The 13,746-nt window shown below is 40.3% G+C and overlaps 1 protein-coding gene across 2 annotated transcripts in view; it reads right to left on the bottom strand.

Annotated features, from left to right (window-relative positions):
- Positions 1–10,391: 10,391 nt before the first annotated feature.
- The window catches only part of LOC101848883 (exocyst complex component 1), a gene marked incomplete in the record, with an annotated part of 29,147 nt that continues 25,792 nt past the window's right edge, over positions 10,392–13,746 (bottom strand). For both annotated transcript variants that reach the window (XM_013082001.2, XM_035969553.1), the window contains 3 exon segments: positions 10,392–10,778; positions 11,329–11,400; positions 12,522–12,644. In XM_013082001.2, coding sequence (XP_012937455.1) covers positions 10,626–10,778; positions 11,329–11,400; positions 12,522–12,644 — 348 coding nt within the window.

The raw sequence follows: 13,746 nt of genomic DNA, 5'->3' as shown, positions 1-13,746 counted from the left end.
CACGACACTGGTGTCTATATTACTACCGTAGAAATCCCTCAGGAATGGACACATTGGTGAGACATCGTGGTTAAATCAGTCTCACGTCAAATTAATGAAATGGAAGGTATCAGCATTTTCCCCCGACCATTTGGCAATTTTTACCAAATGTTGTTTTTGTTTGTTTCTTTGGGTTTTGGGGTTGTTTTTTAAAATACACAACACCTTTTATGTTCATAGAAAAAGGACGATAAAAAACACACCCAAAAAAATGTAAATTTGCAGGACTCTCAAGCTTTTGTACTCACCAAACTTAGGTAGTCATTTTTCTCGCCAATTTTACTACTGAAACCAAGCCACTCTCACTTCCTTCAGTCACAAATATCTAAATTTCTATTTTTAAAAAGATCGGTATTTTTTTCATTGAAAGATCTAACAAATGAACAAGCTTTAGGGTTGTAGCAATTACTCAAGGCCATGCCCAAAATTGACGAGGGCCTGATTCCATCGCGTCGAGACACGGCGGTATAGATGTCAGTGTACGTGCTTTGGACGTATTTCACTTTTCTGGGGGGTTTTCTCGAGAATATGTATTCTTCTCTGGTTTGGGACAGTGCCAGGGTTTTATTCTGTTTTGTTTTTAGTTTTGTACGACTAAAAAGTGTGGGCAACTTAGGAATTGATTAGTTGGAAGGTATTGTCCTGTTTTCAGGGGAACAAAAGAATGAGGGGGAAAAGAAAAGAAGAAAGGAAGGGTCAGAAGGAAGGGAAGGAAGGAAGAGAAGAATGGAAGAAAGGAATAAGAAAGGAAAAACGGGACGGGAGCAGGAAGAAAAAAAAAGAAAAATAAGTCACCTTAGCGGAGATAGAAAATAACAATCTTTATTCATTAGTCTCGAATTGTTTCACTTGGTTTATTACAAAGGTAGTGGTGTTGCAAAGTTCATATAGATATAATATGTGCACTGATACCTTCACAAAGTGAGTTTGGGCATAACTATTACATTGTACGTGCTGAAACCTGTTTTCTCGAAAAAGACATTCTCTGTCACCCCCCCCCCTCTCTCTCTCTCTCTCTCTCTCTCTCTCTCTCTCTCTCTCTCTCTCTCTCTCTCTCTCTCTCTCTCTTTCTTTCTTTCTTTTTCAATATCTCTTACTTTCTCTCTCTCTAGTTCTCATTAAAAAAATATGTATAGGTGTTTATGTATACATTATTTATATACATAAGTAAAGAATAAGTTGAATTAGAGAGAGAGAGAGAGAGAGAGAGAGAGAGAGAGAGAGAGAGAGAGAGAGAGAGAGAGAGAGAGAGAGAGAGAGAAGGGGGGGGGAGTTCTTTGTCAAAATCTCTCTTTGGTAGATTCACAAATGACCATGGAATGAGTGACCGATGTAAAAGCAAAAAAGTCACGGGGGGCTCTCGTGGCCTAGAGGTTAAGGTGTTAGCCTCTCATTCAAAGGTCCCGGGTTCGAATCCGAGTATTAGTGACCAAAAAATTTTATTCTCTAAAATTGTCTCCTTTCACCTTCTTTGCTGCTCTCTAACGATGTTCTGTCGTCTGCTTTTGTCTCCTTTTTCTGCCCCCACCCCCTCACCTAATTTTCCCCTCCTCTGGGCTCCTGACTCTTTCTGCAGCCTTTCTTCTGCAACTGCTTGGCTCCTTCTCACTGCTGTCTTTCAGCCACGCCCCTGATCTTCTGGTTGGAAAGACTTACACCTTGCCTTCTCGGACAAGGGCAAAAAATATCGGAGGGCCTGTGTGCAAGTTGCGCATGTAAAAGATCCCTTGGTGGTCTAAAATCGATAAGAGTAGGCTTCGGCCGCTACCCGAGCAAAATTTAAAATTTCCTACCGACTGAAAATATTGTCTTTTTCCAAAATTAATTAGTGTTGGGTAGCCCTAAAGGGTTTAAAAAAAAGATGAGCTGATATCTGATCAAAACTACGCAATAATAGAAGATGTCAAGAGATGCCTTAAGGTGAGTAGCCATTATAACAAACGAAAGACACACCGCCTTTGGTTTCGTGCACGACCGGGCGAGGACCTGCGGCTCGGCTCTGTAACACCGCGTATGTGACGTCGAGATACCTTAGTCTTTCTTCCAAATGCGTAAGATGAATAATCAGCGAATAGCAAAATAACACAGACTATAAATCTCAATGAGTTCTTTACAAATTGTTGACCAAAGAATTGCAACAGCCGTAATGATTTGGCTTCTCCATTGTTCACCCTTCTCTGTTCTGCAAAAAGTTCCTATCTACGCCTATATTATCTTTGTGTTGAGCATTGATACAACAGCGAGCCGCCCAGCACCCCTGTTGCCAGATCCGTCGCGTCCTTTGATTAAAGATGTACGGAATGGGATCAACGCCAAAACTCCTTTAACAATATGGCCGCCCACGACCACCGACGTTATTCTGACCCACCAACGTGTTCTCGGCGGCTGGTCATCGCTTATGACCTTTCCAGACGCTTTCAGTCGAAATGTCGACAAACAAGACTTTCAGTCGACAGAGAACTTTTACGTGGCTTTTTTTGCTGACTTGAGAGAATTTGGAAATAGTACTGAATCTACGCCAATAAGCGACTGGACGTCTGTAGGAGCAGCATTACAAAAGTTACCACCGTCAATGAGCATCGAGAGTGATAGTCAAAGCTGCCAAAATTCATGTGGAGAAATAAGATCTACGTTATTTGGATGTAGTTGTCAAGCGCTGTGCATGGTGTACGAAACATGTTGTCACGATTTTGAGGTTTCCTGCCCAAGTCATTGGCAAGATGGAAGGAAAACTCTGACGGCCGAACTTCTAACAGCTAAATCCGAGTGTGTTGGGAACATATTCCTCCATGGTGTCATTGGGTGTCCAGACAGTGACAATGACACAAAGCAAAATTCTAGCTCCGGAGTCTTTCTTCCCGTGCCTGTCCTGGACAGCTCCACGGGAGTTGTCTACAAAACTTACCAGTCTTATCTTTGTTACGCCACGGACAGTTCGGTATGTATGTATAGACAGTTCGGTGCCCGTGTTTTGGACGGTGCTGGTACATGGATCACTCAGTCCTGTTTGGGAAAACACAGAGCAATTACTTAACTACATAAAAAACGGGTCGACATACTCTTTAAAACCACCTAACGTTTTGTTCTTCGAGCACTTTTGTAATTATTATACTTTCATAAAAGGTAGTGCCTTACCGGCATTTTCACTTCAATTCCAGTTGAAAAGCAACAATAGTGACCCAATTGTTCTCCTCTCTCAAGAGAAGGAGAAAGGACCACGTATCATGATGCAATGCAATACGTCCAATGGCTCGTCTTGGGAGCATTACGCTTGTGACGAGGGCGGTCAACTCAGGAATGGACAATGTCTCTACACCACGTACGTTAAGATATCTGCTCATTCCTACTCTACGCCTCTTACCCAGACAGAAGTTACCGACCTGGTTAGCTACGTAAAGTGTAGCTTCTATTCCGGGTTTGAACTAGTTGTGAAAGTTAATCTTCTACAGATCAGAAACGTCCCCAGCTTCACCATGAGTCTGCGGGTGACCAGCCTGACGAGAGACTACCTCAACGTGTCCGTCATTAGCGAGTTCATTCTGAGCTGCCACAGTCACAGGACAGCCACCACTGAGAGGACTGAGGGAGGTCAAGGAGCATCAACTGTCTCTTCCTGAGGACATGGGACACTCTACAAAGACGAGTCCTCGTATGACTCGTGGCACAGTCCTTCTAGAATCCGCGGCGCAGGACAAAGTGGAAGTTTGTGTGCAGATGTCGAACGCAAGTCTGGCATTGGACGAAGAGTGCTCTGGCGAGTTCTCGAGTCTAGAAAGACGACCGCCAAAGCTGCACGTCAACTGCTGGCCCCCTCAGTCTCACTACTCTCACGCTAGTTTCACTCGCACCTCGATAGTAGCTGTAGGTCGGCTGTACTGTGCATTAGCTCTCATCGAGTATGTTATCATGTACGTGGGCTAGTGGCATACAGCCTATTATTGGAACCGGTCCGGGCGAGGGGGGGGGGGTTGACTTGGTGACTGTCTAAGCTGTAAAAGATAGTTTTAGTTCAGTTTAGTATGGGTTTTACGGCGCTTGTAACTGCATAAAGTCATATGGGCGCACGTAAAAGATAAAAGCCGTCAACGTCAACCCTCGTACAAGTTCTCAGTTCAGGGAAAACGATTGGGGGGGGGGGGGGGGGGGGGGATCAGGTTAAGATGGCAATTTTAGATGATTTACTTTCCTTCAGAAACAATTTGCACCATTTAGAGGCGGGTTTCTTCAATCATGTCTTTCGGAGCCAAGCCAGACGGAAGGGAAATACAGCGTTCAAGCAGACAGACAATACAGGTACAATCTCCCCAACATGGGAATCAAACTCAGCTCTGCAACTAAAAGTGCAACTGAGCGAAGAGTGCTATGGTGACTTTCGTGTCTCGAGGGAAGTCTTCCAATGTTGAACACCAATTCGCTACCTTAGAATTACAAAGTTCTATCTGACATATTTGGCTGTTTTGAGTTAGTAAGTTGAGTCAGAAACCAAATACCCTATCTGCTCTATCAAAATTGTAAGATTATTCGGAGTTGTCAACAAGATATTATTCAAAGAATTACATTCGAAAAAGCTTGACACGAAATTAAAGTAAAGCGTTTTGATGTCAAATATCTCAAAATCGGGGACTGGGCAGATAGAACGTAATTTCTTTTTTAAAAGTATTTTACACTATTTTACAGCGTTTGCAACTGCATAAGGTCATATGAGCGCGCAGATACAACTCGATAATTTTAGAGTAGCGAATTGCTGGCGCTCTCACGCTAGTTTCACTCGCATTTTGATCGCAACTCTGTGTCGACGTTGCAGTGGATTTTTTTTAAATATTATGAGTATGCGGTGAAATCAGGCGCTCGTCAAAATAATAAAATGAATGAAACCGAGAAGTCCCGCCAGTATCGATTTTCCTTTTTTTTCGGTGGGGGTGGGGGGTGGGGGAGGTTAATATCTTTTTAAATGTCAATTTTGAAAATAATCTGAGCGGATTTTCCTGATAAACACTGATCAAAAGGATTTTCTTAACAATGTAAATTACTTGCTTCTAAGACCAATCAATCGTTTAAAATCACCATCATTAGTTTGTCAGTCATTTTGAGACGCCATTTCCAACAACGAAACTTTGGGTTGGATCTGCCAGATAAAGGTTAGCAAATTTAAGCCCAAACGTGAAAGACAGTTAACAAATACTTTTGACACAGCTCTCCACAGAGTTTTGGATGATTTGGAATTGACACAGAATTGTCCATTTCGTTCCGTGAGTCTAACCCTGCACATCTGGGTGCTGTTAGCAAAGCAGGTAGTAGAAATATCAAATTAATATTGAACTAAATGTGTGAAATTTTGGATTTGAGATTAAAAATAATTGTTGCTGCAACCTATTTGTTTTATTCTATATTTGTATTTATTCTGATTTAAAAAATTTTAAACAATTTTGTTGTGCACGTGTGTGAGTGTGTGTGTGTGTGTAAGGGGGGGGGGGGGGCTCGTGGCCTACAGGTTAAGGTGTTCGCCTCTCATTCAAAGGTCCCGGGTTCGAATCCGGGTAGTGACGGACAAATTTTCTTCTCTAAAATTGTCTCCTTTCACACCTTTTCTTGCTCTCTAACATTGTTCTGTCGTCTGACTTCGTCTCCACATTCTGCCCCCACCCCCTCTCCTCTTTTGCCCCCTTCTCTCGGCTCCTGACTCTTTCTGCAGCCTTTTTACTGCTACTTCTTGGCTCCCTCTTAGTCTTTCTGCTGTCTTTCAGCCACACCCCAGATCTTCTGGTTGGAAAGATCTACACCTTGCCTTCTCAGACAAGGGCCAAAAATCTCGGAGGTCCCATGTGCAAGTTGCGCACGTTAAAGATCCCTTGGTGGGCTAAAATCGATAAGAGTAGGCTTCGGCCGCCACACGGGCAAAATTCAAAACTTCTTTCAACCGCGCACGCTCATATAACCTTTTGCAGTTGTGAGCGCCGTAAAACACTTACCAAAAAAATAATTTTAAAAAAAAATGAAGTGGGAACCAGCTCTAACATCCACCTGTCCAAGACGACCATCTCGAAGGATCAGTTCAAGAAACCTTGTATGCCACATTTGTTTAAAAATCTACCCTTTTTTTTTGCTGCTCTTCCATGGCTGCAAATCTTTCTCCGTCACAATCTTTACGAAGTTAGAATCGAACTGTAACCTCCCCCCCACCCCCCAACCAGACCCACATACTTGTAGTTTTCGTAATAATTATAAATGTTTTACACCTAAATCAACACAACTTGGCGCACACGAAGCTTTTCAAATATTAAGTTGTTTTTTTTAGTTTACTTTACAAAATCCGCGTATATTAATAATTTAGATAAAAATAACGCTACAGTCTTGAAATGTGTAAGTGCTGAGCTTAAAAATAACATTATGTTTTACAAGTCGTAGCTGTAGGAAATCACCCATAACAGTCGAGCTGTCACAAGAAATCATACAAATATTTCTGCTTCTGAAATCGATATATATTTTTGACACAGGGAATGTGACACACCGAGTTGGTAATTTTTTTTCTGCGGCCAAGTTGAACAATGAAATAAAAATACAGTCGAACCTGCTTGAACGGCCACCTGTGTAAGACAAACGGCCAGGTCCCATTTTTTTCTTCATTATAATGGTGGCGTGTAAGACGGTCACCTATCCAAGGAGGCCATATTTCTCCTCGACAATGGTTTTTAAAAGTTTTAGTAAGAGTTTTACGGCACTTGCAACACAATAAGGTCGTATAAGGGCTGAAGATTAGAGGTGTTACAAGGGAGTAACAAACTCAAAAAAGAAGGAGGGGAGATAAAGACAATAGATGTTTGATAGGAGAGAAGAAGCAAACCACACCAGAGCACCCAGTTTGGCCCCTATCTAGGGATATAGCAAGTAAATGAATCAATTGTAACAACAAACACATACACATAAACAAATACAAAATAGACATACTAAAACAGAACTGTATATAAGTATATAATCACCAAAGTATACAAAGGATTGAGTGGAATGACTTTTAATATCAAGCCAAGCATGACTGAGTGAATTTATACACATTATATTGCACAGGGCTAGCACACAAACTGGGCACCATAAGCCTTTTAGTTTAATAAACGTTTTACAGCACTTGCAACACAATTAGGTCATACAAATGCCGAAGGTGTTACTAGATAGTAACAAACGAATAAAAGAAGGAGAAATAAGGACGATCAATAAATGGTTGATATGAAAGAAGGTACAAACCACACCAGAGGACCCACCAACCACCCACATAAGCCTTTACATCACAGGCACTCTTCACACATTCACAAACACAAGTTCGACACAGGTGCTTCTGACAAACTTCTCTTCCACAATTTTTCAGTTAAGTGAAATTTCAAACTAAAGTAAATACACAATTTGTATTCTCGTATTTACTACTCTGTTTCCTTTTCCACAAAAGAATCACACAACTTCACAATAACAGTTTTATTCCCTCCACCGGCCATGAACTTTATTCCAAATTATAACAACCTATTTTCTTGGGGACATGCATCATTGAAGCCAAAGACACACAGACTATAAGCATTCCTTACTCTGCTCTCTAATGATGGCAAGTACCAACTTGAAGTTAAGTTGACTGAGGAAAACAGACTTGGTTCTTTCTAATTCTAAGGAATATAGTATCCTACACCAAAAAACTGGATATTGTATCCATAAACCTTTTGACTGTAAACTCATCTAAAATCTAATACTAGAAAGGAAACACTTTTTTCCAGTCGTACGCCGTGATAGAATGAATGTAGTAATATTATAAAGAACTGGAATCGTCAGCACCATCATGAATCTTTCCAAACACTCACAGAAAGACAAGGTAAAAACGTACCCCCGTCCTAAAATAATTTTCTGTACAGATAAAGACAACGCTGTCAGAAATGAAGATAAACAGAGGAGGATGTCAGAGAGGTGGAAAAGAGGTCTCTTTTACCAGGAGTTCATTCATGAGATGAAGAACTATCAAGAAACGTTCACTTGTTTTGTTTTAATGACCAATTTAGTTACGTAAAGGTCAATTTTAGATCTCTTTCTAAAAGAGGGCCCTGGCAGAGTGGATTTGCCCCCCTCTGAAATAAAGATTTCAATTGAAGGCAAACATTTCCTCATTTGTTCTACAAATCTGTGATAGATCAGTCCAATAACCAGTTATTTCTGTATATATTCATCCTGAAAGAGTCAAGGGTAAATGTATACAATGGGAGGGAAGATGTATGTATTAATGCATACATTTTTTACCACCGGTTTTAATTTTCACCAAGACACATAAAATAAGGATGTTACTTCCATACATAAAAAAAGCCACGAACTACACCCAAAATAAAGAAGAAAAAGAAAACTAATTTGAGACAACCTTACTTTTCAAACAAGCTGCGCCAACTCACACTTCTATATTTCCATTTTGTCCTTCATTCATCCACGTGCACTGAATTAAATCCAAGACTGCAAGGATCATCATGTAAATATCTTATATTACAACAACAACAAAAAATTTGCATCATATCAGTGTGTAATACTTTTGATTAAACATAGCTACGTTACTACTGGGGCAAGTACATACATCTGCATTGCACAGATGAAGATACAAACCCCTGCTTTCTCTCGCTACATGTTCTGAGGGCAATAGCACATAGAGTCTGAGTCAGCTGAAGAGTAATGGGGAACCTTTGTGTGAAAACTGCAGCGAATAAAAGGGAAATTCCAAGTTGAAGACCATAGATACAAGGTGCATAAATAAAAGTAGAACAAAATTGGAGTTGGAAAAAATAATAATTCATCCACAGACAGGAGAAAGAGGCTAAAACAGCACCTCGTGGATGGCTGGTGCCTCTATAAATAAATTATTGACAGTCAGGTCGGTCCCCAGCTTAACTCTCTGTACTGTGGGAGCCATACAAATAATGGAATAAAATTTACATTATACAAGATATTTGTATGAAACAAGACTTTTTAAGTACTGAAATCTTAACAAGGACTAGTGTAAGATTACAAAATAATCTTTTCATTTAGAACCTACTTTTTTTAAACAGAAATTTTTATATACATAACATTGTTCTACATATATATTACATGCACAACTCAGGTTATTTTAAAATGTGATTTTTAAAAAACTCTAATGTGCAATAGGCTTTTTAAAAAAAAGGAAATGTGCAGCATTAATGCAATTTTTATCATTTTATTAACAAATTATATAATCATATAGACACAAAGTGTCCTCCGAATACACAAAGTTGAGGTATTCTGATCTGGGAAAAAACTGCTTTCAACTCACTCAAACAATGACACATTCCCTGCCACTTTAATAAATCATAATGTATCACAAAGTTCCACTTTTGACTCATCATGACACATGTATCACATACCATTACAAACACTTCTGCTTATCACAATAAGGTACACGTGTCGCAACAAGGAGAAATCAGGCGCTCGTCAAAATCATGAAATCGAAAAAAACGGTATTTTTCCACCCAATAAGCAATTTTTATTGATTTTGGGGGGGGGGGAGCTCTATACCTTTTATATCCATTTAAAAACACAATTCTGTGTGGATTTTACTGAAAAATGTTGAAGAAAAGCACATACGTGTAAATTTGCAGTTCCCACGGACTCTCAAGAGGTAACATTCACCAAAATTTGGTGGCCATTTTCTCGTTAATTTTACCTCTGACACAAGACAACTCCCCCATCTCCTTCAATTGCAGATATCTCCATTTCTATTCATGATAGATGGGCATTTTTTCCCCAAAAGGAAGACAAATGAACAAGCTTTAAGATGCCAATAACTCCATATACCTAAAAACTAACGAGCGCCCGATTCCTCCATGCTGCAACACATATTTGCACAAATTGAGTTATTACACATCACAGTGTGTCTGGACACCACTAGGGACAATAATACACAATTGCATCTACCTCTAATGAAAGAGGCTTTCATCTTGAATAAATTAACGAGTTCTAACGACTCATTTCAGCCCAAACAATACGATAGGTGTTGATAGCACCGCCAGTTCCTGTTTGCCCAATAGAGAAGTGAGCATCAATCAGCCGATCACGCATACCAGGCTCACACATTCCCCAGACTTGCGGAACTTTTACAAAACCCAATCAGGGACGCCCAATGATGTTACAGCAGACATGTAACAACGAACAAAATTACAACAAGCGGAACCGAAAAAGGCTACAATGTCCTCTTAAATTCCCTGTATAGCTGATTCCGAGAAATTCCAGACAGTTGGCAGGTCTGATTCCTTTCTAATACTAGTTTTTAATACTAGCCTACTGACTATTTCCAGAACAACTAAAGTAAGATACTACAATATTTTCTCTCGTTTGTCATTCCTTCAGTTGTTTAGGAAAGGTCCTACTCCCACTACTCTGCCATTTTGGTAAAGGCAAATTAATATGGGCAAAGTCTGTCAAACTATACGGGCCTGAAAGACGGACAAAATGCCTCTGACATTTCGGTAAAGCTAATTAAAGTCGGCAAAGTTTGTCACAACACACGTGCCTGAAAGAGTTAATGAATTTCAGAACAAATAAAACACTCTTTCGTGCTGAGGCTAGTGCGCCTGTGCTATGTCGGAGAAAAACTGCAGCACGTTCTGCATGGTGAACTCCAGAGTGATGTTGGAATCGGGGTAGCAGCGGCGCATCAGCTCGTCGTAGTACTTGTACTGTTGGATAAACACGTCCTGCATCTCATGCCACACCACCTGTACACAGGATGAAGGGGGGGGGATATTTAGATTTTGATAACAATTTTACTGCACTTGTAACGCAATAAGGTCAGTCATGTAAGGGCCTCTGCCTCTCTCTCTCACTCTCTCTCTCCCCCTCCTCATGCAATAAAGACTTGATTAATGCTCTCTGTACTCTCTCTGCCTAATGTCTACCTTTCCACAGCCAGTAGAAATTCTCACAATTAGTCGCAGTTAATAAAAAGCTACTCCTACACATTTCCAGAAACATAGATCATGTAGGCATGCATACAAGTTCTGGCAAGAAGAATATGAGTAAAAGACAAAGGAAACAAAAAGCAAAGAAGGAGAGGAGGAAGGAGAAATGCATGGATGAAAGAAAGGCAGAAGATGAATGAAAGACAAAGGAAACAAAAGCAAAGAAGGAGAGGAGGAAAGAGAGATGCACGGATGGAAGAAAGAAAGGAAGGAGAGAAGAAAAAACAAATGGACAAAAGAAAAGAAAGAAGTCAGAAAGGAAGAGGACAAATGAATGGTGAGGGTAAGAAAGACAAAATGTTTTTACCTGTATTAGATTCTCTTCCTCACACAGCTGTTTCTCCACTTTCTTGTTCAAATGCTCCAAGTTCTTCTTCACCTGTGATGGTCGAGAAAGATTATAAAAACCCATTCAAAATAAAGAATTATTTAAATTCTTAGCACATTCATTTTTAACTTCATTCACTTTCCAAGTTATGAGTACCTCATCATCGAGAAAGATTTTAAAAACCCATTCAAAATAAAGAATCATTTTAATTCTTAGCACATTCATTTTTTTACTTAATTCACTTTCCAAGTTATGAGTACCTCATCATCAAGTGCCAGATCTGCAGCAGACATCGGCGATCATGGCTCTCCATTCATTCCTTTGCCCGGATGCTCTTAAAAAAGCTGATCTTTCCCCGTTACCCACCTGTTTAGGTTCTCTAAACGTGTACCACTTTAAGTGTTGTTGCATTCTTAATTTAAACAGTAATTTTCATCAAGACAACAATGATGGCTACACTTTGCCTGGAAACAAGACTTGGGCAAGACCTCTCCCATAGAGACACAAACACGTGCACACATAATACTGCTGGTGTACTTGCCTTGTCTAGCAGCAGAAAGTTGGGACTTACAACAACAAAAAATTTCAAGTCCGACCCATAGGGCTGTACACTTCTTTTAGCAAACAAAGGCATTAAGTGTTTTACGGCACTTGCAACACAAAAAGGTCACATAAGTGCCAAAGATTAGAGGTGTTACTAGAGAGTAACAAACAAAAAAAAGAAAGAGGGGAGATAAGATCAACAGATGTTTGATAGGAAAGGAGTAAACCACACCAGAGCACCCATCAACCAACCAAACATGATCATCATCATCCAGTGCCAGATCTACGACAGAAATCAGCGATCATGGTTCTCCATTCATTCCTTTGCTCAGATGCTCTCAAAAAAGCTACGTTTCCCTGATCTTTCCCTGTTACCCATTTGTTTAGGTTTCCAAAGAAAATTGTTCTGGGCCTACCCCTGCCTCGTTTGCCTTCAATTTTGCCAGTGAGAGCTAGATGTTCAAGACCCTTATGTCTATTCAGGTGTCCCAAAACTGCATTTGTCATTTCTTGATGCATGATATATAACTTTTTATAAACAAGTCATCTCTGACATAACATTCACAAGTACAAGTCACACACGCAGACATGCCGACAAACCAACACTCTCACACACAAAAACTACTGACCTCTTTCCCTGGGTATTCTTTGATGACTTTCCTCAGCTCCTGTTTGCTGTAGGCCAGCTGAAATCCCACCTCTTCAGGCTTGACTCCTGTGGCAACCCGAGCCTCCACACCCTCAAAGAAAGTCTGGGGGAAAGAATATCATCCATTTAGTTTGTTTTAGTAAGGTTTTACGGTGCTTGCAACTGCATAAGGTCATACGAGCGCCAAGGGGTGGATGTCAACTGAGAAGTCCTTACAGGGACGGTGCTTGCAACTGCATAAGGTCATACGAGCGCCAAGGGGTGGATGTCAACAGAGAAGTCCTTACAGGGGATCAGACTTACTCTGCTCATCTCTCTAGCTTCAACAGCCTAAAGTCTGCTTCGACTATCAAGGTACCCCGGAAATAGCGGGTCACAAGAGTGTGACAAACATACAAAAGAAGTAGAGGAAAAATGACGATAGTAAGGATTAAGAAAGAAAAAGCAGCAGTTCCCTCTTGCAGTTCAGGCACAGTTATGAGCATGACATCAATGAATCAGCCCACTTACGATTACAATTTTACAGTGCATAAGAACATGGTTAATGTCTCCCCTTTGGGAATGGCCTAAAGACACTTCAGCCAGTAGCACCGCCCTGAAATACCATCCAATAGTGGAAGATAGTGGAGCATGTATGTTGCAGCAATGGTATATCTCAAAGAAGAAGTAAAGCTGTAGTCAATCTAGCACAGGATCTTGAGGTTGATGGAATCGGTACCCCCAAAATGCCACTTAAGTGGTGATCCACTAAAATGTTTAACAAAAAATGCCACTTATGTGGAGATCTGGAATCAAAGAGTTGATATATCCAATCAGTTGTACGAATATATGTGTGGGATACTGACTTACTTTGGGGTAAAATTTAAATCTTCCATCTTCTACAGGTCTTTATGTATGAACAGAGCCCACTATTTTGCCTCCGTAGTGATCTATTTCTGTCTAGAAAAGCATCAAATTAATTGACAGAAAAAAACCATAAGAAATTTTACCCAAAAGAACAATATCAACAACTTCTTATCTTCATTTAGACTTGAATTGTTTTAGTAGGTGTTTTACTGCACTTGCAACACAATTAAGTCATGATAAATGCCAAAGACTAGAGGTGCCACAAGAGTGTAATAACCACAAAAAGGAGGAAAGATAAGGATGATTAGATGTTTGATAGGAAAGATGGAGCAAACGATACCGGAGCACATTTTGGAGGG

This window comes from Aplysia californica, unplaced genomic scaffold (genome assembly GCF_000002075.1).
Source record: "Aplysia californica isolate F4 #8 unplaced genomic scaffold, AplCal3.0 scaffold00154, whole genome shotgun sequence".
Classification (NCBI taxonomy): domain Eukaryota; kingdom Metazoa; phylum Mollusca; class Gastropoda; order Aplysiida; family Aplysiidae; genus Aplysia; species Aplysia californica.
This window is presented reverse-complemented; position numbering and strand designations above follow the sequence as displayed.